This window comes from Rhinolophus hipposideros (assembly GCF_964194185.1).
Source record: "Rhinolophus hipposideros genome assembly, chromosome: 5".
Classification (NCBI taxonomy): domain Eukaryota; kingdom Metazoa; phylum Chordata; class Mammalia; order Chiroptera; family Rhinolophidae; genus Rhinolophus; species Rhinolophus hipposideros.
Window position 1 is genome coordinate 93,559,079 of NC_138051.1, and position 26,003 is coordinate 93,585,081.

The window sequence follows — 26,003 nt, forward strand, 5'->3', positions numbered from 1 at the left end:
CTCAGCCCCTCCACACTGTAAAACAGGGTGCTAAAAGCACTAATCTGGGCTCTGCCACCTACCAGCTGCGTGACCTTGGACAAGTTACTTAACCTCTCTGTGCCAAAATTTCCTCATTGGAAAAATGTGATTGAAAATCGACCAGCCTCATGGATTGCTGTGGGGATGATGTGAGTGCCTGGTACTCTGGGTGATGCAAAGCTGCACAAACCAAGTCACCTCTCCTGGTTATCTGGAAGTGTCAGTAGGTCCTGCCATGCCCATATTTCAGTGATGTTTATGGACTGGGACACCCCCCACCCCCTCCCTAGAGAAGGAGCTTTGGGAGGCATGTTTTCTCAGGGTGGGTGCTGCCCGAGCCCACGGTGGCTGGGCTGCCACATCCCTGCCTGGCTCAGTCTTTCCTGGTGGATAGCGGGCGATGTATTAATTCCAACGCAGGGAGGCTGGTGAGGAAGCAGGAAACTTTACTAAGATGCGGCTCAACAGCAGCACCCAGTACCATGATTCCCCAGGCAGGAGCAACTTGGGGGGGAAACACACGTCTCGGCAGGCTGGAGTATTGTTGCTGACTAGAAAAGCGAACTGAGCTGCTCCCAAGTGAAACCCAGGGACTCACCTCTTCCAGCCTCAAACACCTGGCACCAGGTCAAACGCCCTCCTGCTCACAACATGGACCTGTGTTCAGGATTTTAAGCGTTTGGTGATGCTGTGGAGACATTTCTGGCTGAAATCCTCCTGGGGGACTGGGGAAGTACAGGAGTGGGAGTGGGGGTTTCCGCATAGGGTGATGGCTGCAAAATCCAGCAGGGATGGTCAAAAGATGTACCAATCGCACAGCCTGAGCACCAACCAATCAGAACAAAGCAGGAGCAGGCCCTAGGGCAGGCATTAACCCTTTAGCTGCTGGGTTGTGGGAGGTGGGGGGTGGGGACCTCGGAAGGTCAAGGCTGGGCAAGACACTTGTGAGGAAAGGGGTGCTGACCAGTGCCTGTGACCAACTGGCATGGATGTACATCAATAATCTAAGAACCCAAATGTGGCACAGGAGCATTCCAGGCCCAGGGGCCCCAAAGGCTGTAAATAAATGGTGTCGTGCGCAGCGGCCAAGCCCTCCTTCCTCACCCCTCCAACCTCCGTCCTCAGCCTCACCTCCTCCAGAAGGTCCCCACCCAGTGCCTGGGGCCACTACCAGCAGAGACTCTCTAGGACCTAAGGTGACCTGAGAAATGCTGTAGATTGAATAGGCCTGATACCCAGCCCCACCCAGTGCACTTGAACAACGTCTTTCTGCTCTGTCTGGTCCTTGTCTGCCACCCCTCCCCATCGGGGTTGAACAACTTCAGTCTGGGAGGACACAGGTTTCCTTCAGGATTTCTTCAGGATCTCTGCAGCGAAGCAGTGTGGGGCTGCGGCCAAGCACTCTTGGGCTGGAACCCCAGGGACTTGCTGTGTGTGCCTGGGCAAGTCCCCTCCCCTCTCTGGGCCTGTTTCCCCATCTTACCCCAAGGGAGTGGGCAAGACACTGCCAAGTCTCCTCTGACCTGTGGCTTTTATCACACTTGGGAAGAGAACACAGATGAGTCACAGCAACTTCCATGGGAAGCGGGCGTGCTGGTCTCAGTACACAGGACTCAGACCACAAGAAATGTGCCATGACTGCCGAACCTCAGCGTTCTCTCCTGCACCGTCGAAGATGGGCCGGCAGCGCCTGCCTGGCTCACCCCACAGAGCCACAGGGGGACCAAAGGAGGCAACAGATGGGACAGGGCTTCATGCCGCTCAAGTGTGGTGGCCTTGCAAGGGTTGATGATGGCCATGACGATAGCACCTTTGCTCATAGTAGCCAGTATTGAAATGCTTTTTTTCCCCTAGTAGCTTAACTTCTGTAGCAGAACAGATGAGCAGGACACGAAGACAGAGTGCCAGGGAACAGGTTTGTGTGAGACAGTCCCAGGTGTCAGGAGACCTGTGGGCACAGAGACCCTGTTTGTGATGAAGTTCCTGTTTCCATGGTGATTGAAGCAGGAGAGAGAAACCAACCACAGGCCGGAAGCTGACTCTCTCTTCCCGCTGTTGGGTCTCTTCTGATGAATGAAGGACGCACTCTCCTGGGTCTTTGAGAAGCACAAACCAAAGTAATATGTTCAGAGGTCTGTGTGCTCTGTCCCCAACCCCTGCCCCACCCCCACTCCTACCAGGAGCAGGGCTGGGGACCCCAGGCCCTGGGGGGTCTGCTGACAGGAACTGCACGGGCGCAAAGCAGCATCTGTGCAACATTTATTGTACTCAAGGAAGCCCTCTGGGGTCGAGGGTCTCCCCACCCCCCACCAGGCCACACCTTCAGGGAGGAAGCTCAGGTGTCACGTGGAGAGTTTCAGAGAGCAAAACCGAAGGGGCAAGGTCCAGCTTTGAGGGAGGTTGTCCGGGAAAGGCAAGCTCACACCCCTGAAAACGCTCCAGCCACAGCCCAGCCCAAGTTCTGCCCTGCCAGCCTCTCCTGCTCCAGGAATGGAGGTTCCTGCCATTCTGGATGGCAGAGAAGGTCTGGGATCTACGCATCCGTTTGAAAATACACACGGTTTTTCTCCTACTTGATACATTCCATTCTCTGCTCTGGGCACAGCTCTGGCGCAGAGACCTGGCGACTCATGGTGGCTGCCTCAGCTTAGGGGGAACAGCCCACAGCCTCATTTGTCACCAGGTTCCCATGGATGTGGGGACACCGCCATCCTGAGATTTCGTGAAACAGTCTGAGGAGCACCTCTTGTCCACGTGCCCCAGTTACTGGGTACTCTCGTACTTCAGGTATCTAATCAGCCTGCCTGGGAGTGGCAATGTGTCCAGGAGTTTTATGCGATATTTCCCAATGGCCTTTCTAACTTGCAGCCGGCAAAGGTGAGCCAGAGGTCTCGGGGGTTCTAGAAAAAGAAGAGAAACAGAGATTTTGATTTGTCATTTGCAATCTGCGAAGGGTTTGCTCCTTCTTCTACATACACAGCCCAGACTCACAACACAGCCCTTAGTGAAGGGGTTAGGAGTCTGAGCTCTTAAGTGCCCCATGGATGGAATTCAGCTCTGGGCTCTGGGTGGTGCAGAGAGGCCAGGAGCAGGGGACAGGGACTGGGCAGCTCCCAGCAGGTCCCAGGATCCCACTTGGCTGCCTCCCCTAGAAGGCCCCTTAGGATGCCTCATACAGTGGAGTCTTCTCAGCTGGGGGAGAGCGGGGAAGGTAGGAACAGAGACTGATATGTCTAGTAATGGCATCATTTATTTCCACCCCGGGTACAGCGTCTGGCACAGGAAAGGTGTTTGTCTAATCAAAGAATGCCATTCACTCATTCATTCACTCATTCATTCATTCATTCATTCATTCGACAAATACATGCTGACCCTTTCCCTGTGCCTGGCCTGGTGTTTGGGCCAGAAATGCAGAGGTGCCAGGCCAAGGCCTTTGGGGAAAGCTTTCACACCAGACACTGCCTTCTGAGTGGGGTCTTGAAGGGTGGGCAGGAATTTGCCAGGTAAGGAAGGAAGGCAGGGGCATTCAAGCAGGGGAAAGAGCAGTGCAGAACCAAAGAGGCCACAGCCCCCAGGGGAGACTGGGATACAGAGGGAATGTCGGGGGAGGATAGAGAGGACAGGCAGCTGCAGCGCTGCCTCACTAACGACACATTGGCGACAATGTGCCATCACTGCATTTCTGACATTTCCGCTGCCTTTTGATCTCACTTAGGATAGAGCCTGCCCCCTGGGAAGCTCAGCCATATTCTCAGGTGAGCCAGACTGAACTGTGGGAAGGCAAAAGGCCACCGGTGGGCAGAAGACACAGGGCCCCCATGGCTGGGCTGGTGGCCTGGATAGCTTAGGAGACTCTGGGCTTATCATGCCACCTCTCACAGCCTGTCTGCCCTTCCTCCTGGAATAACAATGTCAGTAACACAGCATTGAATGAAAAAGCATATGGAGAGTGTTTCGCAGATGGAGGGCAGGCTTTAAGGTAACCCAAATAGGCATTGGTTAAGAACTATTTGTTCTACTGGTTAACACATGGTTAGTTCTGCATAGTTTTCCCTGGGAGGCTGTCTAATTGTAAGGATTCCCCTTCTCTAGGAAGGGCAGGAGGAGGGGCCAGCGAAGGGTAAGGCCAACAACTAAGCATGGACCGCTCACCCTTCAGTGGCCGTGGAGGATCATGGTGACAGTAACCAGTTCTTCATGAACTCAACGAACAGTGAGCATCCAGAGCTGTTCCCCGAACGAGTAGGCAAGTCAATGCCATCCTCCCCCTGCCACCGGCCTGGTAACTTTATCACGGGCCCCGACTCAAGTGCTGCCCAGGCATTTGTACAAACAACAAAATCCTACAGTAGGTTTGGGTTCAAAGGGGCACAGGTATCAAGTAGGAGCTTGGCAAGTCAGAGCTGGGGCACTGGGATGTGTGGCACCTAGACAGGCAACAGCTAGCACCTGGGGACCGCAGCAGTGTGGGATAATAACTGGCTGCACGGCAGCCTGTGCTGTGTGACTGACAAACACTTGGCCGGAGATGGTCCCTCAGAGTCAGAGAAAGCCTCGGGCAGCTGGAACGCCTCTGGGCAGGCGCCTGTGTCTCCACGTCAGCAGCAGCCCGCAGTCACGTCACCTGCCCAGGCGAGCTCTATAATGCCTGGGGGGGATTCTCAGCTTGACTCAGCCAGGATGCCCCATCTCCATTGCAAACAGCAGCTGGAGCACGGCCAAACCCCACCTCACTGTGCCAGGCACAGCTCCCTACAAGCACCTCCGGCTGGCAGAGTGGGAGGAGGCTTGACATGAGCCTGCCCAACCCTCTCTGTTCAGACGGGGAGGCTGAGGCCCTTGGTCACCTAGCAAGCTCCTGGCTCCAGAGCTCAGGGGGGCCTGTCTCCTAGACGAGTGCTGCTCCAGGTGTGGTCCGTGGACCGGCAGCACTGGCACCCTGGGGAGCATGCTGAATGCAGACTCTCAGGCCCTGCCCAGATCTGCTGAGTCAGCACCTGCATTTTTAACAATATGTTCATGGGTTTTGTATGCACTTTATAGTTTGAGACACCCTAGGCCATCCTTCTCTCTTCTCCCTCACCGCACTCTCTCGCAGTGACCCACAGACACGGGCAACTTACTCTAAATGTCCTGATACCCCCTCAGGGAACTGGAACTGTTTAAAACGTCCTGCAAAGGCTTAGTGGAGGGAGTTGGGTTGGCTGAACCTGGGTGTGAATCCCAGTTCTAACGTTAACTAGCGGCGAGGCCATGGCCCAGGTGACATGTCTCTCTGAGGTCCTCCTCATTTACAAAATAAAGAGTCATGGAGACGCTGCATGTGACACACATCACAGAGCCTGTATGGAGTAGATGCCCATCCAATGTTAGTAACAGTCACATGCCCCAAGTCCTGGGCCAGAGTCAGGCAGGGAGACCGTCCAGCAGCAGCAGCGACTGCCCCTACCTGCTTTCTCCCTGATGACGGCCCAGTCCTCAAAGCTGTCGATGTGCTCCTTCAGTCGCGAGCAGAGCTGCACGTTGCCCACATAGTCTAGAAGGATGTCGATGATGGGCCCTGCCCAGCGGCTCACCTCGGGGGCAGACAGGATCTCACAGAACTGAAAGGGAGCATACACCAGTGCTGGGACACCCCGGACCCAGGGCACCCACTTAGCAAGCTCATTCTGCAGGTGGGAACCTAAGGCTGGAAAGTGCAGGGGACATGTCCAAGGACAGACACTAGGCACACCCAGGCTAGGATCCAGTTCCCTTATCTCATCAACACAGGCTTCTGCTGCCAAAAGTAGGAGGTGGGCAACTTGGGCCAGTCACATCACCTCTCTAAGACTCAACTTCCTTGTCTAGAAAATGGGTATATGACCCATCTTCAAGGGTTTATGAGAATTAAGATAATATGAACATAAACTTCTTTGTACACAGCAGGTGGCCCATAAATCATGGCCATTCGCCATTATAGTTCTCGCAAAGAGAAGGGTGTTTCTAACTTCCTTTTCATTTTAAGGCATCACCATGGCCAGGTCCTGCCTCTGGGTCTCTAACTTTCTGCACCTCACCTGACTTTAGACCAGCCTGCTCTCACCTCCATCCTGATCCTGGCCATTCAACATCACATTCCTGGCGCAGGTTTGCTGGGGGTGAGAGCCTCTCAGTTTTGCAGAGTTCTCCACCAGTCCCCTGCTCCACTCTTCCTTCCTTAAATTCCCCAAGACAGCGAACCAAAACAAGGATTTCATTGTTGGTGTGAACCAGTCAAGTTTCCTGCTCCCTCAAAGCATGCTAGCTAGCCCCCGGGTTCCTCAGCCTCCAAAGTGTGCTAACTACTATCCTACACTCCCTCCCAAGTGCATTAACTATCAGTCTACACTGTCTCCAAAGCTTATTAACCACCATTCCTCCAAAATGCAGTCTACGCTGCCTGCAAAGTGAGTGAACCGCTGGTTCACATGGCCTGCACAGTGAGGGAAGCACTAGTCCTCACCGCCTTGCGAGCGCGCTGGCCCCGGCCACGCTCCCCTACCTGCACCACGCTGGGCTCCTTGTCGCCAATGGGCACGTCGTTGAACCTGCTGGAGGGCGGCGAGGCAGGTGGGTGCGGGCCGTTGCCGTAGAGGCACGAGAAGCAGGACTCGCCGTTGCAGCCGAGGTCCATGAGGAACTTGAGCAGCGACAGGTACTTCATGGCGAACATGATGGTGGCGGGGAAGGCGGTCGGGTGTGTGGCGATGTAGGCGTCGATGTTGGCGCCGTGGTCCAGCAGCAGCTGCATGGTGCGCAGGCAGCCGTGGCGGATGGCCACCAGCAGGGGGTTGATGACGTCGCGGTTGGGGTCGGCGCCGGCCAGGAGCAGCAGCTCGGTGGCGTACACGTTGTTGTTGACGACCGCGAAGTAGAGCGCGGAGCTGCGGCGGTCCTCGTAGAGGCGCGCGCGCTCGGGGGCCAGCGGCGCGTTCACGTCGAAGCGCGCGCCCAGCAGCGCCTCGAGCACCGCGTCGTTGTTGCGCTCGGCCGCCAGGTGCAGCGGGCTGATGCCGCTCCGGCGCACGCGCGTGCGGCTGGTCACGGGCAACAGCATCTGCACGATCCTGCGGGCGGGGCGGGCACACACGGGTCACCCGGCGGCCGGCACGTGGGGGTCCACCCGGCCAGCTGGGGGCGCCGAGGGGCCAGCCATGCTCACAGCACTCGGGGGAGGACGCGTCTGCTGCTATCCCCACTGCACGGATAGGGAAACTGAAGTTCAGAGCGCTTCACCCCCTTCCCAAAGTCGTACAGCCAGTAAGAGGTGAAGCTCGGTGACCAAGAAGTCACCTCCCGTCCCGTAAGTCTCAACTCCTCTTAACCTGAGGTCTCCAGCCTCTCCCAGGCTCTCTGCCCCGCCTGTGGCCTGGAGTGGGCCAATCAGCACCTGCCAAGGTTGGCGATCCCTGGCTCTGCTTTCTCCTTCTGCATCAGGCACTGTCTTCAGTACTTGACCTCCATCAATCTGTTATATTCTCCTAATAGTCCTATGACGTGGTACTAGTATTACCCTTACTTACAGATGAGGAAACAAAAGCCCAGAGAGGGTACATGACTTGCCCAAGGGTACACAGGCAGTAAGTGAGGGAGCCAGGATTTGAACCCAGATAGTGTGATTCCCCCTAGAGTGAGGGCCACACTCTTCACCACTCTCCTACTTCTTGTGTAGCAGTCAGGGTGACAGCTGAGATGTCAGGGGATGTGGCATTTTTCACCATGCATGAACTCACCGGCCCCATATTGCCTTCCGTGCAGCCCTGCGGGGGGCAGCCAGAGCCGGTCTGTGACCTTCTTTTTAACTGATGTGGCTCAGAGCAATGAAGGGACTAATCAAAGTTCATAAAGCAGTTCTGGGGGCTGGACCCCAGGACTGTCGACCCCTTGTCTTGTTCTCTTCCTCTAGACCCTCGCCACCTGCAGGAACAAGCTCCTGTCATGATTCCAGATCCTAATCTGTCTAATCCCCGATGACAGGTGACCTCACTGCCCCATGTGGGCTCCAAGGAGGTGGCTATGGCAGGGCAAGCGGGTGTCACCAGGCCTGTTCCCAAGCCTCTTTGCCTCCTGGCAGGCTGATTTCCACACTTCCTGGAAATCTGATGCCAGCGACCTCCCACTAGGATCTCAGTTGGAAAGTGTTATTATTGTTAGTAACGCTGTGTTTGCCTAAAATCTGCCTCTAAAACCTCAAAAGGAAATTCACACACCCAGGGGGGCTAATTGCCTCCTAATTTTTATTTGTGCAGGCACAGGAGGCCTGACCTCACTCCCCAGAGGTGCTGGTCAAAGGCAGGGCTGGGGCCTCACCCTGGACTGAGGCCAGTGACAACAAATGCTCACTAACAGCCGTAACCTGCCCAAACTCGGGAAAGAACATGGAGAGGGACTGCCCGGGGCTGCCGGCCAGATGGGGCTGGTATCTCTGGCAGGTCACAGCTGGTCTCCAGCAGCCTCCTGCTGAAGTGAGGAGGAGTGGCAGAAATCTGGGGACGTGACTGGACACTGCCCAGAGTCCCAGAAGCATCATCTTAATAACGCAGTCATCTTTTTGTTGTATGCTTCTGTAGGACTGTGACAATCTGAATGTAAATTTGTAATGCTGGATGGGGTCTGGAGATCAGTGTGTCCAGCCCTCCTGTTTTATAGAGGGTAAAAATTGAGGCCGATTGTGGGTGGGAATAAGAGTGAGGTTGGACAGGAGGTGAATGGCAAAGCCAGGCCAGAACGTCAGTGTCTAACATGCCCATGGCCTGGCCTTTCCATGATGCCCCTGCCCCCCTAACACTAGGGAATGGCCGTGTTGGTGGCCCCAATGCATATCATTACCTGTCTCCCCTAGCCCATTTTGTGGGATGGAGGACAGGCTGGGGCCTTCCCACTTCTCCCACGGGCAGGTCCTGGGACTAGAGTACTATTGCTCAAAGTGTACTGTATGAAGGACGAAAGTGCCCATTGCCTGATAGAGCCCTCAGGTCTAAGAGGCCAGTTCCTTGCCTCTCTCCCTTTCCCCAGGTGGGGGCTGCACCAGCTCAAGCCCTGAGACCAGAGCAGACCCAGCTCAGCATTGTTCCGAGGATGCTCAGAGCAGCAGCTCAGCAGGTAACCTGGGACCTCCGTCCCAATAACTGGGCCCCTGCGTTGTTCTTGGAAGCCACCTGTAACTGAACCCCACTCTCCTTGCTCCAGGCCCTGGCTCTCATCCAAGATTCTAGTTTCCTGAAGGCTGCAGCCTTGCCATGCCGCCTCTCCCACCTGAACCCCAGCCAAGTGGCAGGGAACAGAGCAGAGTTTTGAGCCCAAGCAGGCTAGCAGTGTGGGGGTCCCACCTGGGGCAGTAGACCTGGGTTCCACCACCACCTCTCAGTGCTGGGCCATCTCAGGCATGTCACTTAACCTCTCTGGACCACATCTATAACAGAAGGGTAATTAATTGTAATAGTGATGATGAAGATGAGGATGATGACGGTAGGTACCCTTAATTGATCTCCTATGAGTTGCTGTGAGCACTTTCCCTTCCTAAATAATAATTACCATAATATCGCTGGGCATTTGCTGTGTTCCAGGCTCCGTTCAAAGTGCTTTACCCAGTTTGCTTATTTAATCCTGGAACTGATCCTGTGAGCTAAGTACTCTATCTCGCTTACTCTTTGTAACCACCCTGCCCAGGTTACAAAGCACAATGTAATAATACTTTCACTGTGCCTCCTTTTGAGGATAAAATGAGATCCTGTACATTAAGCCGATCGGCACATAGTAGGCACTCAATAAATGGTGGCTGTTTATTCAAGCTGAACCTTGACCTCCAGGGTGATTGTAGTGAGCTGCCCTGCAACTCCAAGTGTGGAGGCATTCTGGGCCACCAGGTCACAGTGGTGTGACTTTTGACTGTGGACTGGACTTTCACAAGGGAACCAGTCGCCCACAGACAGCTTCTCTGCCAACACCACTGAGCCGCATTGTGTCAAACTGTGCGCGCGTGTGTGGATGTGTGTGAGGATGTGTTGGGGGCGTGAATTACCTCTTCTCTGAGCCTTTGTGATGCTCACTGTCTACCAATGGAACGTCTGCCTGAGGAGGTTGCCAAGGGCACAGAGGGCCTCCTGCCCAGGAGGGATCCATCTGGGGGCAAGTCTGCAGCTTTTCTAGGAGACGCTGGGAACTGGAGTGGGGAGCACTTCCTCTGTGAAGGAGGAGGGCAGGCACACAGCAGCTCCGTGCAGGTTGCTGCACTAAACGAGCATGTCCAGGGGTCTCTGGGTCTTCAGACACAGAGTGGAGTTTGCTGAAGACGCAAACTGCCAGTTCTCAATCACAGTGCGACTCAGAATCGCTCAGGGAATCACTGAAAATGCAGATTCCTGGGCCCTGCTATCTAGATTCTGATTCAGCCGGTTGGGGAGGCACCTGGGAGTCTGCTGCAGGTGACCCACACACCATGCCTTGAGAAACGTGGATACAAACACTTATCGTTTTCCCCAGAAGACACAGACAGCCAACCAGCCTCCTGCAGGGGGTGGGGCTGGGGAGAGGGACCTGCGCCCAGGATCTCCCCTTATTTTCTGTGAGGCCTTGAGCCCTGAGCCTCAGTGGCCCTTTAATTAATGGGGATACTAACGTGCTTGTGAACATACTTCATAAGCTGCATTTTAATTTAACGTATCCAATGTTTTTTATTCTGCCATTTTTCCAGAAAGAGTTTTAAGTGGCTTGCAAAGGTAGTATAAATTAGAAGGGAGAGGGAAAGAATATTTAAGAACCAGGGGGTCAGAAGTGAGGCCCAAAATGCAAGTCTGTGTTATCTGTCAGCCACAAATGGACTCTGACGGACTGCTGGTTCTCCACTGGGCTGCACGGTGAAACCACCTGGGTGGCTTTTAGGAACCCTGCACCCCCAGTGGAACCAACTGGCAGACACTGAGACTGGCTGCTGGGCACTCCTTTCCATGCTATGGATGGGAAGAGTGTTTTGGCAGGTGGCTGAGTGTGGAAGTCTATGGAATGTCACATCAAGTCCCCAAGCAGCCTATGGGAGGTCAGTGTGGAAAGGGCCGTTCATGCCACATGCCAGGGAGTGAGTGAGGGGCTGGTCTGCTCATGGGCCCTGCCAGGTGGCAGAAGCTGCTGGGAACCTGGCTTAACCCTTTGTTGGACAGCTCTCAAAAAGTGGCCTGGCCCCTCTGAGTCTTGAGGGTCAGAAGGAAATGGGGCCTAGGAATGGAGGGAAATCATCTTGGGACTCAGCATGAATCCACAGCAGAAAACTCTGGGCCAATGTAAACCACTCACTGAGGCGGTTCCAGGGAGGACCAGCCTTGCTCCCTGGTGATCCTTAGGCACCCCCAGTGCACCTTCCAACTCCCCTCCAGCTGGGGCCAGACATCTGGGTCCACTTGAAGGCATCTGGGTGTGACTGAAGGATGCCAAGGGACAGGCCCAGCCCTGCCACTCTCTGGCAAACCACTTTCCATCTCGGGCCTCAATTCCCTCCTCTGCAAATCAGATGTTGGATTAGATCAATGGTTCCCCTGAAAGTATGGCGGGGCTGTATGTGGTTGGGGATCTTTTCAAAGATAGAACTTGGGTTCCTACTCTTCTGAAGATTCTAGTTCAGTGGTTCTGGGATGTGTCATTTAAAAAAATAACCCAGAGTGACTGTGTTTTACAGGCAACTATGGGAAGCCGCAGGGCAAGGAGATTTCTTCTCTCTCTTTCACTCTTTGGATCTCTCTGGGGTCAGGTTTCAGATAAACCATGTTTATTGACTGATGCTGGAACTTTCTGGAGCTGAAGAGAAAGATACATCTCACCCATCACCACTGCCTGACTCGTCGTTTTCTTCTCTCCATTGGCTAACTGAACAATGATGGAATATACTCTCTTTACATGGATGGAGGGAGTGCAGACCCTCTGAACACCTTCTCCTTGGCAGACGCTCTGCTGAGTGCTTATTTCCATTGCATATCCCTGTATACCCCTCTCACTAGTCCCCACAACAACCCATGAGTCAGGTGTGACTACCTCCCATTTTGTAGAAGAGGAAACGGAGGCTCCCAAAGGTTAAACAACATGCCCCATGGCCTCAGCAGGAATCCAAATTCAGCTCTGTCTGTCCCGCAGCCTACTATGTGGCCCAAAGAAGGCAGGGTCTCCCCTGTGGCACATAAGGTGTGGTTGCAGCGGGGCCACCCCTGGGCTGGAAGCGTTGGTTGGTCACGTGTGCTGCCTTCCTTCAGAGCAGGGCCTGGGGTTCCTTGTGTCCCTACCTCATTCTCTGGGATGTCACTTTCACCCGTTTCCCTCTGCCTTAGCCAAGACAGCCCACACCCCAACATGCAGCCATCTGTGTTTCTCCCTCTTCTCCCTGCTGACGACAGGGCTATGTTTCCCAGAGCGTGTCATCTGGGGTACACAAAATAGGATTTGGGGCGAAAAGGTTTTTTATTCATTATAAATTGGTAATTTTAACAATTTAATAATGTGATAAATGTTTCCTGTTGAAAACACATTTATTTCAGGTAAAAATGCCTTTCAAGGAAAATACTAAGCAATGAGAATATCGATGTCTCAAATCAGGAAGAAAGCCTGTGATTGGTCCAAGTGTGGGGAACACTGGTCAAATGGAAATTACCAGGCCCTGTGTGTCCTTCATAGGCAGGTGGGGTTCCACCTTCTGGGCAAATCTTCCCCGCCAGGTCTGGTGGTGCTGCTGGATGTTTAATAACTGGCTCGGGGTGACGGGTGGGGAGGCCCTGATCTGTAGCATTCACCATTTCCGGTGGTGTAAATATTCTCCCCACGGCCAGTTTCACGCTATCAGCATGAACAAACACTTGGCTCCCATGAGCTGAGATGGGCCCCCTCGAGCCTACCTCTGCTTCCAGTCCACTGGGGTGTCTCCTCTAGAACCACCATGGAGCTTAGTTCTTCACGCTCTTTCATCATGTCATATGTGTGTGAGTGTGTGTGTGTGTGTGTGTGTGTGTGTACATACATATGCAACTTCCCTCCCAGCAGATCACTCCCTGAGAACATAAGTTTCTCTCTTCTCACTCAAAGTACCCGTACATAGGAAGTGCTCAATAAAGTCTGGCTATTATCTTTAGCACTATTTGCACTATTGTGGGTCTCCCCTGCATGCTTGCTGATTGCCTGAGAAGTTACCTTTGCACCCCCACCAGAAATATCCCCTAGTTCAGATTCATACCTGGTGCCCTGAGTAGAATTCCTGTAGATGTGACATTTGAAGTAGGTAAGTTCCTGCTATCCACAAGCTGTGTGACCTTGGGCAAACCACTCAACCTCTCTGTGCCTGAGTGCCCTCATTTGAAATACAAAGATAACAGTATCTACCTCTGCGGATTCATTAAAAGGCTCATTAAAAGTAGAGTTTCAAAAGCATTCAATCAGTTAATAATGGAAAGTGCCGCCTAGGTTTTCTCTATTATTATTGTCAACTGGACTGTAGGCATTCACCTGCATTTGCTGAGGGCTTTTCCTGGTTTCCCCAGAGGCGCCCTCCTCTCTGACCTGGGCCTTCCTAATCCTGTGCCCCCCTCCCCCCGTGTGGGCTGGGTGGTGGTGGCAGGGCCTGGGCTGACCTGTAGTTACCCTTCTTGGAGGCGACGTGCAGCGGGAGCATGCCATCCTTGTTGGCTCTGTTGGCGTCCGCGCCCTGCGACAGCAGAAACTCCACCACTAGCTCGTGTTCGTTCTTGCAGGCCTCGTAGAGGGCTGACGCGCTGTCGCTGGCCTGTGTGTTGATGTCAGCGCCTGGTGAAGGAGAGGCAGGTCAGTGAGTGATCGAGGTGGTCACTGTCCCTGATGTGACATCCATGTCAGACTGTGCCAACCACCACGACACACTGGATCATTTAACAATGACCCTTGGGAAGGAGGAGTCCAACTGGAGGACCCCCGGCTCCCTCCTGCAATACCGAGACCCTGGCCTGCCAGTCTGAGCAGAGGCCTCCTAGAGGCGAAAAGCTGCCATGATGACGCTGGCATTCACTGAACACCTACTATGTGTCAGGCCCCATGCTTAACCTGTGCTATCTCTTTGAATCCACAACCTAACCCTGTATGATCTGTTCTGCTCTTATCTCTGCGTTACAGACAAGGGCACTGAAGCACAGAAATCTATGCAATTGCCCCAGACCACCCAGCTCATAAGGAAAGAGCCAGAACTTGAACCCAAATGGTCTGATGGCAGAGGCCACACTCTTAACCCTAACTCCATATAGAAGGATTTAGGCCCTGCACTGAAGAAGGCCCTCACAGCTCTTAGAGAGCAGAGTCCCCTAATAAAGAAAAACCCCAATGAGTTTATTAATTGAGATTTGTACTTCTTTGTCTTCCGTTTCCAGATAAGAGAGGAATCCCTTCCTGTCTCCTCTGAAGAAAACACTACAACAGGAGGAGGAATCATGTGGCAGTCTCCCTTCAGCCCAATCTCCTACACCTTCTTCATCTCCTAGTGGTGATGGAGAGACCTGACGTTCACTCAGGTCTGTCTGCAAAAAGACGTGCAGCCTGTTCACCAGTCCCTCTTTATTCTGGAAGGAAATAGAACTGAGACGGCCGTGGAATGCTGGTAAGGGATGAAATGAAAAGCATTTGTTAACCACAGAGCCCCTCTCTCTGGGCTTTGTGCTAATTTTTAACTTCTGTAGACTGATTTCTGGCCTGGTGGAATGAACACAGGCTTTTGTGACAGACAAGGACGAGGTGAAGTTTCTCTGTCATGCCTTGTAACCTCTGTGGCCTCAGGCAGCCTTAAGGAGTCTCATTTTCTCATCTGTTGACCAGGAATAATAGTACCTACCAATCAGAGTGACTGCGACAAGTAATAAGTAAATGTCTGCTATAGACTGAATGTTTGTGTCCCCTCCCCCCCCAAATTCATAGATTGAAACCAAACCCCCAATGTGACAGTGTTAGGAGGTGCGGACTTTGGGAGGTGATCAGGTCACGAGGGTAGAGCCCTCCTGAATGGGATTTGTGGTCTTATAAACAGGACCCCAGAGAGTCTCTCACTTTTCCAACATGTGAGGACACAGCGAGAAGACGGCTGTCTATGAACCAGGAAGTGGGACCTCACCAGACACCGAATCTGCTGTCACCTTGATCTTGGACTTACAGCCTCCAGAACGGTGAGAAATAAGCTGTCTATGAGCCACCCAGTCTGTGGCGTTCTAGTATAGCCGCCCGAATGACTAAGACAACAGACTTCCTGCAGAGTGCCTGGGCCAGAGGAGGTGCTCAGCCAATGGCAGTTCTCCAGGACAGAGGGGCCCTGGGCACAGAGGCTGCTTCTGCCCTCCCGAGGAAGAGTCCGCCAGCAGCTCTAACCCCAGAAGCTCTCGACGTCAGGCACCCTGGAAGCCTGGACCTCGCCAGCAAAGCCACCCGCTCACACAAGAAAAATATTTGGATTTGAAAACGGCCCACAAAGGGAACAGACCTTATTCAGAGTGTCAGCAGGAGAGCTCGGCAGATGTTCAGAGTTAGCTGGTTCCCCACCCGCTGTGCACCCTGCCCTTCGCCCAGCCTCCTCTCCTGGGCTCCCAGGACCCTGCCTGTGCCCCTTTGTTCTCAAGATGGCCAGTCCACATTCATCCTCGGCTGCAAGGAAGTGCCTTGGGCCTGTTTCCCTCATTGCTAGGCGCACGCTGAGTAAGTGGACACTTACTGAGCAAACCCACAATGGCCATTCTAGAGGCCTGGGTAGTGTGGCAGAGTGCAAAGAACATGCAGCTTGGGTCAGATGGACGCGGTCAGGATCCAGGCTCTGGCTGTGACCAAGCATTTAACGTCTGAGCCTCAGTCTCCTCATCTACACAATGTGGTGAGGACACTACCTACCTCATATGGCTGTGGAGAAAACCCCATTGGCCTAATCTGTGTTCATGCGTAACACAGAATGGCACACAGCAGGTCCTCAACAAATTATTCCATCTCTGCCCCAGGGTCTGGCTTACCTCTGGCTAAAGAAAGAGGGTCACCGGGCAGACTCGGTGGCTCAGGTGGTTGGAGCGCCTTGCCTCTTAATGCTGAGGTCGCCGGTTTGATTCCCACATGGGCCAGGGAGCTGCACTCTCTACAGTTAAGATTGTGAACAACGACTCTCCCTGGAGCTGGGCTGCCGTGAGCAGCCGGAGATTGACATGAGCAGCGGTGGGCTGCTTTGTGCTGTGCTTCCAGGAGTGGCTGGTGGTCAGCGTGAGTGCCCCTGTCAGCCATCGTGAGCACTGGCAGCTGTCGAGAGCTGCCATGAGAGGCCTACCAATGGCTGGCGACAGACGTGGGGATAGGAGAGGGGTGGGAGCACAAGGCTCATAATACCAGCATGGGCCAGGGAGCTGTGTCCTGCACAACCAGACTGAGAAACAATGGCTTGAACCGGAGTGGGGATGGTTTGAACTGGAGTGGGGGTGGGGGGAAGCGGAAGAAGGGGGGAAAAAAGGAAAGAGGGTCACTTCCCAAGGAGACAGAAAAAAAAATATCAAAGGTGTTCTTGGGGGCGATCAGAATATAATATCCTTTAAATAATGTCCTTTAACCAAAAGAATGTCTGCCATTATCTTGGGGTCTTTTGCTACTGGAACATCATAATGCAGACAATATTATTTTATTTTGTTCCTTTAAGTGAACAAAGATTTTTCACAGGCAAAGAGTGCAATGACCTGGGTTCAAACTTTAGCTCTGTCCCTAATTGGCTGTGTGATTCTGGACAAATAACTTTCCCATCCTGGTCCTTGGTTTCATCCGCTATAAAACGAGAAGATGCCCTAGAGTTGTCTGAGGTTCCTTCTGGCCCTGAAGTGACACTATGGAAAGAGAAGTGGTTGGGTGTCAGGAAACTAAGAGTCTGGCTCATTCTAGCACTAATTTGCTATGTAACTGTAGAGACCTCACTTCCCCTTGCTGAGCCTCAGATTCCTCATTTGTAAAACCAGGATGTTGGGCTAGATTAGAGATGACAAATATGTGGCATGTGTTCCACTCTCCCCCAACTTGGTCGCTAATCGCAGGCATCACTAGTGGACCTCAACACATTTCCTGCTGAGCCCAGACACAGTTTCAGAATCCTTCTTAACACAGCACTCCAAGAAGATCCTACCATGCGATCAGAGTACGCCCACAAGATGACACCTAAACTCGCCTTCCCTTCGAGCTGATCTCTGCCATCTTTCCCAGCTGTGGCCTTTGGGGACACCATGACCCAGGGACCCTTAGCACTTACCGTGCTTGGCCAGGAATCTCAGCGCCTCCAGTTGCCCACTCTGGGCGGCCACAAATAAGGGGGTGATGCCATAGGCATTCTTGGATTCCACCTTGGCACCTCCGCTCACCAGGATCTCCATGACCTCCAGGTCATTGCGAGAAACAGACTCGTGCAGAGCTGTCCAGCCTCGGTTGCAGCGATGGTTGGTGTCTGCGTGGTACTGCACCAGAATCCTCACTGCCTCCACATTCTTGCGCTCGCAAGCTGTGCCCAGGCAGAAGCAAGACTGTTAGCCAAGACTTCATTCGTTCACTTGTGCATTCACTCATTCACTCATCAGGCATTCATTCAACAAGTATCCACTGGGTCTAGATTAAGTTTCAGTCTCTGCATCAAACCTAGAATATCCAACTAACAGTAATAGTCATACTAATATTAGCAATAATATTTGATGGCGTGTGTCTAGCACTGGTTATGTGCCAGGCACTCTGTTCTAAGCACTTTACATGATTATCTAGTTTAGTTCTCCCAACCACCCTTAAAGGATGTAGTGTTCTTATCCTCTTTCACAGATGATGAAAAATGAGGCACAGAGAGGTAAAGTGACTTGCCCAAGGTCACACAGATAGTAAATGGCAGAACTGGGTTTCAAACACAGGTCATTGGGTCCAGAGTCTCTGTCCTCTAGAATATTCCAGGATGCCCCAAACTCGTCTCCCTTTACAACGTTGTTGGCCTCAGTCTTCCACATTGCCAAGGCCAGAAGGGGAGGAGAAGGAGGGCAGAGTCATATTCCTGCTCAAATTCCCTCCTCAAAGGCTTCTCACCTAATAGGGGATAAAATTCATCTTCTGGGTACAGCTTGTCAAGTCTTTCTCATCCTGTCCAAACCCGCCTTTTAAGCCTCTTCTCTCTCTAGACTCTAAATGCACTCTTGGCTCTGGACAGAGTTATCACCAGGCAGGCCGGGCACTTGTCCAAATTAACTACCCCTGGAAGCTTCTCTGCGTCAGTCAAGGGGGTGGTGAGAAGGAAGGGGGTGATGCCCGTGTAGTGTTTCATATAGGACCCCAGGTGAATCTTCCCACCTCTCAAAGCCTTGGTTCCCTCATCTGTAAGCAGAGATAACAAAACCCTCCTGGGAGGACACTGAGGGAGCACTGGGTGACGTAGTGTATGGAAGGTTCTACCATGGTGCTTGGCACATAGTTGGAGCTCATGCAGGACCAAGGCCCAAGGTTCGGGCTTGAATAGCCCAGCGTCCGGGGAGCTCTCTCGGACAGCTGAGGCTCCAGGTGATGGCTGTGGTGGCCGGGTGGACATCAGTTCTGGGAGACACTCCCACTGCAGGTCTGCAGTAGACCCGGTTAACGGCTCCCCAGTTCTGCTGCTTATGGAATGTTCCAGGTGCTGGGTACCAGACACATGGCAAAGCGGGGATTTCTGTAGTTTTGCAAAGTGGAAAGGCCCTCTTATTTTTGCAAGAGCCAAGGCTGATTGCTTAAGCGTATGGGCATGAACTAGACGCTTTATAATGTAGTAGTTCAGAGTATGGTGCTGGCGTCCTGCTCCCTGAGTTTGCCCCAGATCTGTCTGCCCCTGGCTGTGTGATCTTGGATACCTCATTTCAGGTCTCCATGCCTTAGGCCCGCATCTGTAAAATGGGGATACTAGCAGTGCCTACCTCCGATGTAGATGGGTATGAAGGTAAATGAAAAGACAGTGCCTGGCATAAGCACTCAATAAATGCCAGCTGCTGTGTTTATTCCGATTTCTGACTCTCGGCACTTACTAGGGTAGCCAGTGTGCTTGGATGTTGTACTGAGTCAGCCAGGACTTTTCAGTTTTATTAAACATCCCAGAGGTCTAAGTTCTCTCATGCCATTTCGCATTTGCTGTGCCCTTGCTTGTCCAGCTGGGAAATCGCTCCTGTTCAGGCTCAGCTCAGGCAACCCTTCTTGAGGGTGCCCTCCTCCAGTATCAGGGCCCCTTCCCTGTGCTCCCTGGTGCCTTGAGTCAAGCTCTCCATCACCCTGAGCTGACTGTTTTCTCTGGGAGTCGATGCCCACTGGACTGGGAGAGCACTTGGGCGTGGACCGTAGCTTTTCATCTCTGAGCCCTCAGTGCTCGGCAACGTCCTTGGCCCATGAGATGACGTGGGAAATGTTGGCTGAATATGTGCACAAATGAATGATTCAATTACCTAAGTGATAATGTCCGAGCAAGGACGCCCCTTCAAAGTAGACTCCTTGGTGAGTGGAGGTGGGGGTGGGGTGTTATGCCTCTCAGGAGCAATGCTCCCGATTGCCCACCTAGTTTCTGGAACCCTTCCACCAGGGAGCTCACCTTTGTAGAGTGGTGTCTCTCGGGACTTGTTGGAGATGTCGGGCTCGGCCCCAGCCTGGAGCAGGGATTGGAGGCAGTCCAGGTGTCCCCTGCACGTCGCCAGGTAAAGGGCCGTTTCCTCCTGCAGGGTGCGCTGGTCAATCGTTGCTGGGTATGCTGGGGAGGACAGATGGGACATTCATAAAGGAGGAAGACATATGCCTCTTTCCCAGCATAGAAGTGGTCCTGATTTCCTCCCAGTTCCAAGGACAGGCTTGATTGGCATCTGCCTAAATTTACGAAGACTGCCTTCATCATCTTGTCCCTGGACTCAGCACCTTTTACAATGCTGTTTCAGCTTCCTGGTCATATTAATCCACCTCAGATGCCACTTCCTCTGAGAAGCCTTCCCTGGTTGAGTCCCTCCTTCTCTGAATGACCCTGTCTTTTCCTTACACTCCCTCCAGCCACTGCCAGAAGCTCAGTCTCTTATAGCTGTTTTTGCCATTGAGTGTGGTGGGCTGTCTGGGGTTCATGCTGCCTGCAGCTGTTACCTACTCACACCTGGCTGGTGGGGAAGCCAAGGCTCAAAGAGCAGGTATGATTTGCCGAGGCTCCTACAGCTGTGGGGGACGGCCTTGGCGGGCACAGGCACAGCTGCAGTATTTTCCACACCAAATCAGCCCGTGGAACATTCTAGAATAAACTGGCAGTGACTTTGCCAAAAGTCAGCCCTCTCTCCTTCCTTTTCTAGGAATCAGTCTCTCTTGTCCTGAGAAGCCTGGGGAGGTTGGAGGTGGGGGAGGTTGTTGGGAGTGGGGGAAACAAGTCATTTCCCCTCTCCCAACTTGAGGACTTTAACTTTGCAACAAAGGTGATGACCTTGCCTTGCTCCCCTCACCCAGGTTGTGGTAGGCCAAAGAACATGCAGCTCCAGAAGGAAGGAGCCCCGCTCCCACCTCTGGCTGCACCCATATCGGCCGCCTCACCTCGCTGCAGGGCCTTCAGGCAGCTCAGCTGGCCGTAGTAGGCCGCCTCGTGCAGCGGCAGCCAGCCGTCCTTGTTGGGCTCTGTGAGATTCTTCCCGTCCTTGATCATTGCCTTCAAGGCTCCTTCATCGTCTTCCTTGATGGCCTTTAGCACAGGGTCCATGGGCCTGTGAAAGCAAGGAGTGGGCCACTCCTCAGGACAGAGGCAGGGCCAGGCAGCCTGTCTCCAGAGGGAAAGCAGGGTGGCCAGGAGCAGTGCCAGCTGTGGGATCACTCCGCCCTGCTTGTCCCTGCTGGTCTGAACAGGTGCTCAACCCCCTTGTAGCCAATGTCCTCCACAATGAGAATAATCTTTCCTAACCGGCGTGGGTATACCCTGGGAACTTGGCCCTGACCTCAGCCCTGACCTCAGCCCTGACCTTGGCCTCCCCAGCTCTCAGCTCCATCACGGCTTCACCAGCCTGCCTGCCCAGGTCAGCCTCTCCCTGCCTCCAGTTATAAGCCATCATGTAACCACCAGACTTCATATGTCTTTGAATAATTATTTGATCACTGTCTGTCTCCCCCACTGGACTATGAGCTCCGAGAAGACAGGGACAGTGTCTTTCTTTCTTTTATCCCTCATGGTTTAATTCCCAGGTCTCAGCTCAGTGGCTGGTCCATAACAGGCGCTCAATAAATATTTGGTGCACGGAAGAGAGAGCAAGAGAAGGAGGGAGTGAGGGAGGAAAGAAGGAATTCAGAACCTAGGAAAGATTATTTCCTCCCTTCATCCCTTCTATTTCCAAAAAAGACAGCCTCTTCCCTATCAGAGTTCTGCTTGCTTCTTTGGGAATTCTATTTATATCTTGTTCAAAACATTGTTTGCAATGGCCTCCCTTGAGCATTTGGAGGTCGTACTGGCCTATAGGTACGTGGGGGGTGGGGGGGTCTGGATCAAGCCTTGCCAGTGTTTAATTTCCCTTGTCAGCATCGTGGGGCGTTTCTACACCTTTCGTCTCCCAGTCAGGCACCATGTAGGGAAAATGTGCTAGAAGTGAGTTGAAACATGGCAAGCTCCTTTCCTTCCGCAGATGGAAACCAAGGGTCCCTTTCAGATAGAGCTCCTTGGTGGCTGAAAGAGAATCAGGGGACCTTCTGACCTGAGGTGTTCAGTGGATACATCTAATGTCACACCAACTTTTAGCTGCTGAAAGACTTAAAATACTTGAAGGATTCATAAATTTGAAGCATTTACAATGTAAAACTTCTGAATGTCAAAAAGAATTTCAGCCTAATACAAACGACAACTTCTTTGCTTGACTCTTTACAGCCACACTGTTCCTTGATTCATTCATTCATGCTTTCGCTGTGCCCCCTTCCTCCCATCCTTGGAGAGTCAGTGAGGACCATGACGGCTGTGACTCCCACATCCACTCCTGGCGAACAGTCTGCATAAATGGTCCCGTGTCCCAGATGGAGAAGGGAGACAGGGCCCTCACCCAGCAGGGGCCAAGATAGGCCCTGAGGGTCCACAGGACCAGCCCTCTACCCTCCCACTGCTTCCTCCAGCAAGAGCAGCATTTCCTCCTGACTCAGCCTCTCTGGTTTTTAATAGCATCAGAGCATAGTTGGCGGCTAATTACAGACCCAGCAAGAACGATTACCAGATAAGCCCTGAAGTCCCCCTCAACGCCATCACTGTCACCTTGATGAGTTCCTCTTATGAGCGGCCAGAGCAGCCCGTGTTGGCATCAGGAAAAGCCCCAGTCGGGTATGTATCCTGTCTCCCTGGAAAGTCTGCTGTGGGACCCCAGCCGAAGTGAAAGGGAGGCGGGCTGGCTGTTCCTGTGGCCTTGGGAGTGTGCAGTGTCACGAGAACACTCTCAGGATCCGCCGCCCTGCTTGGGTCCCCTGGAAGCTGTGGTGCAAGGCCCCTGGAGCTCTCAGGAGCCCGTGCTGACGGCTTCTCTATGAGCTCAGCCAAAGTCCCCGCCCCGGGGGTGGCTGCTGCGGTGTCAAGCCATTAGAGACTAAGTAGCTGGACTGAATCCTGGAGACCACTCTGTCCTCTCCAATCTCTCTCACAGAGAAGGGAGACTCAGAGAGGCTCAGCGACTCATGGGCAGTCACACAGGAAGTGACAGCAGTGCTGAGATCAGAATCTGGGTCTCCCTTACCCACACATGCAAATCCCACTGGCAGCACGAAGGAAGTGGGGACGGCAGAGTTTGAAAAGTGCTGGGAAGGAGAAGTAAAACAGTGGCCAATCGCCTCCTCCCTCTGTGCAACATGTCTGAGCAAGGAAATAGGGGTTCCAGCTATGGTCCCCCTCTTTTGCTTTTAGCTGCTTCTGGGGTCAATATGGGGAGCAGAGAAGCTAACCACACAGCACACACCTAGCCCAGCAGCCTGGTACCAGGCAAACAGAATCCCTCCTGTAGCTGGGATTGTTTCTGGATTTTAGCACCTGGCACTTAACAACTAAAGGCACTTAACAACTAAAGGCAACAAAGCAAAACAACCACCTCCCACCCGCAGTGATGGCAGGAGAAACAGATAAACAAAGGGTACGGCTGTGTGGCTGACTCATCACCTTCAGCTCTGAGCTCCTCTGGGCCTCTTTGGTCCTAGGGCCGGCTCCCTAGTCTCCCTTTTGCTGGGTCCTCAGATTCCGAGCCCCACAGGACCACTCTAGCACACAAGGCTCATTCTGGGGCATTGAGGGGTTCATTGCAATCACAGCCTAGCTGGCAGTTGCTTGAAGACCCCAAGGCCAGCTCAGCAGGTGCAGCAGGGTCTCAGGGGGACACACCTGGGAAAGGTGTGCCTGGCAGTTCCCTCCAAAGTGCTCCCCTTCCTGGGGGTTGGGAGCCTACTTTCTACCTCCTACCTCCACCAACCCCAGTTGGGAGAGTGAACTTGGATGGTCTTGGGGGCGGGCCAGGGGTCACTTACGCCAGCTGGGAGGTCTTCCGTTGGTTGTATTTCTGCATGACACCTTGGAACAGACCCATGGGGGATGAAGCTGGGCTCTCAGGAGGCGCTGTCGACCTGGAGGGCGCAGGGCAGGAGTGAAAGAGGGAAAAATACTCTGCATATGAGAAGCGGGTCATGGCCAGAGGCAGGAACGAGGACGGAGGGAGAGCAGGGGGAGAGACTGACAGATAGACCAGGGCTCTGAACCAAAGCAGATGGCCGGGTCCTCTCTGTGTGCTGGACACAGCTGCTGTGTCTCGGATTATTTTTGGCCCTTGGAGGAAGCCCTGGGAGATTTAAATGACCATATAAGACAACAATGAGGTTAACCTCACCCCCACTCCTGCGGTCCCCTTCCCCAGCCAACCACGCAGGAGGCAGATATGAAGCAAGGTGACATTCTTCACCCTTGAGGATGTGAGCAGTGTCAGCGGCAGGTCCCGGGACTAACAGGGTTGGAGAAGAGCTTCCTGGGGATGGAGGACAGGGGAGCAAAGCTGGAAAGCCAAGCATGGTCTGTGCCTCCAATCCCACCTTGTCCGCTCCTCATTAGACGGGCATGTGTCTCACAGTCAGGAATAAACAGTATAAAGTTTACAGGAAAAGGATGCCCGAAGAAGGTCATCAGAGTCAGGGCTGGGATTCGGATACAGGTTCAAATCCAGCCTCTGGCAGTTCCTGGCCACGTGACCATGGACAGGGTGAACTTCTGTGGGCTTTTGTTTCCAGAACAGCCCAGTCTCAGAGGCCTGAGTGAGTGAATGGTATAAAGTGCTTTGCAGGGGAACCAGCAGAGGGATGCTGGACACATGTCCACCGTTAATTTTATCATTATTTTGCCTGTCTGAGCCTCAGTTTCCCCACCCCATTGGGCTATACTGAAGATGGAAGGGGTAAAAGGAGGTGTGGCAGTCACGCCACACTGTTGTAGCCTTGGAGCCTTTGCTGAAATGCATTTACGTGGAAACTGTGTCAAACAGATGTAAGAGACCATCCTGGGAAGGGGGTGCAAAGCTGGGCCCCACCAGGCCCCTCTCCACTGACCCTGAAAGCTCCTGGGCTTGGTATTATTACCTGGGCTTGCTCCTGGCCCTAGAAAGGGGAGAGTGCTGGGCAGGCTTCTGTCTCCACGTGACACTGGGGGCCCGGCCACCCTCATCATTGGTCCACGTGCGGCCTCCCTTTTTTTAACAATATCAATTGAATTTTATTACAGGTTCCTAAGCTCCAAGGCACATTCCCGTGTTCGGTTAACTGTATGAAAGACAAGCAGATTCTATATGTCTAGAGCTTCGCTCTCCTGTCCCACAGCATCTGTGCATCAATAAAGCAAGAACGAACAACACGTGACGATCCAACACATTCAGGTCAGTAGAAACCCAAACTTTTTCCCTCACAGGGTCAAGTGTTTTTAGTAAGATAGTAAACACTGGTAAAAACCCACACACCACCCTAAAGCTAGTCCCTCTCTCTGATGGCACAATAATAGTAACAGCAACGATGGGACAGCGAGGGTGGTGGGGGTGGCAGTGAGATAGCGATGATGGCATTCCCTGGATGGTGCCTCACGTCCATCCCCCCTCCCCCTCCCCAGGATGGACCCAGCGGGTGTATGGTTCCCACTTTGCAATGGAGGAAACAGACAAACTGAATTCTAGTCAACAGCTCCTGCTCGGGCTAGGACCTGGGGATGCAGACCAATAGGACACTTCTTTTTGTTGACCCTCAAGCTGTTCGGGGACCAGCAGGGTGGGAGACGAGGACACACACACACAATGTCAGAGCTGCAGGGGGGCGGGGGGGCTGAAAGAGGGGCAGGAGAACTCGTTCTGGAAGCCCTAAAGTTGGTGCTTAACTTGGTACTACAGGGGGAGGGTACATGCTCAGAGCCACTGAGCCATGCGTCTCAAGCTGGAGGAGGAGCCAGGCCCCTGACTGGGTTCCGTGCTCTTTCTGATCAAGGCTGCAGGCCCCACTTCCCTTCAGGCCCAGCAGGGGGATTCCCACCAAGAAAACCACCTGGGCTGAGTCATCAAAAGTGAGAGGAACCTGGCGGGATGTGGGCACAGGTCATGCCCTGGAGGCGGCCCAGGTAGGGCCCCATTCTTTCTGTGGGCAGGAAGGCCAGGGGTCAGGAGTGCAGCACCTTCAGCTAGCTCCCAAGCCTTGTGAAAGGCACATGGCACAAGGCATCTTGTTTCATCCTCTAGTCTACTTTGTGAAGGGGACATAATTGGATCCTTTTTGCAGATAAGGAAACTGAGGCTCAAAGAGATTTGCTTCCTCTAGCTTGCTTGGCGAACTCCTATTCATCCTGCAAAGTAAGTGAGTCTCCATCTCCTTGAGTAAGTGAATGGACCCTTTCCGTGTCTCTCTAAAAGTGAGGCAAGTCTCATTGCTGCATCCTTCCTGTTGGGGCATCAAGTACCTCTGTGCCTTTACCCTCATTAGACTGTATGCTT

The 26,003-nt window shown here is 53.2% G+C and overlaps 1 protein-coding gene across 6 annotated transcripts in view; it reads right to left on the reverse strand.

The window, feature by feature from the left end:
- Positions 1–451: 451 nt before the first annotated feature.
- Positions 452–26,003, reverse strand: part of ASB2 (ankyrin repeat and SOCS box containing 2) — a 40,678-nt gene continuing 15,126 nt past the window's right edge. For 3 of the 6 annotated variants that reach the window (XM_081047599.1, XM_081047600.1, XM_081047601.1), the window contains 8 exons: positions 23,521–23,616; positions 20,584–20,750; positions 19,616–19,771; positions 17,288–17,533; positions 13,644–13,815; positions 6,545–7,109; positions 5,471–5,624; positions 452–2,921 (listed from right to left, as the gene is read on the reverse strand). In XM_081047599.1, coding sequence (XP_080903725.1) covers positions 2,785–2,921; positions 5,471–5,624; positions 6,545–7,109; positions 13,644–13,815; positions 17,288–17,533; positions 19,616–19,771; positions 20,584–20,750; positions 23,521–23,616 — 1,693 coding nt within the window. In that variant the 3' untranslated portion in view covers positions 452–2,784. Of the gene's footprint in view, positions 2,922–5,470; positions 5,625–6,544; positions 7,110–13,643; positions 13,816–17,287; positions 17,534–19,615; positions 19,772–20,583; positions 20,751–23,520; positions 23,617–24,615; positions 24,723–26,003 lie in introns of all 6 variants that reach the window. The other 3 variants (XM_081047603.1, XM_081047602.1, XM_081047604.1) reach the window with 2 other exon arrangements.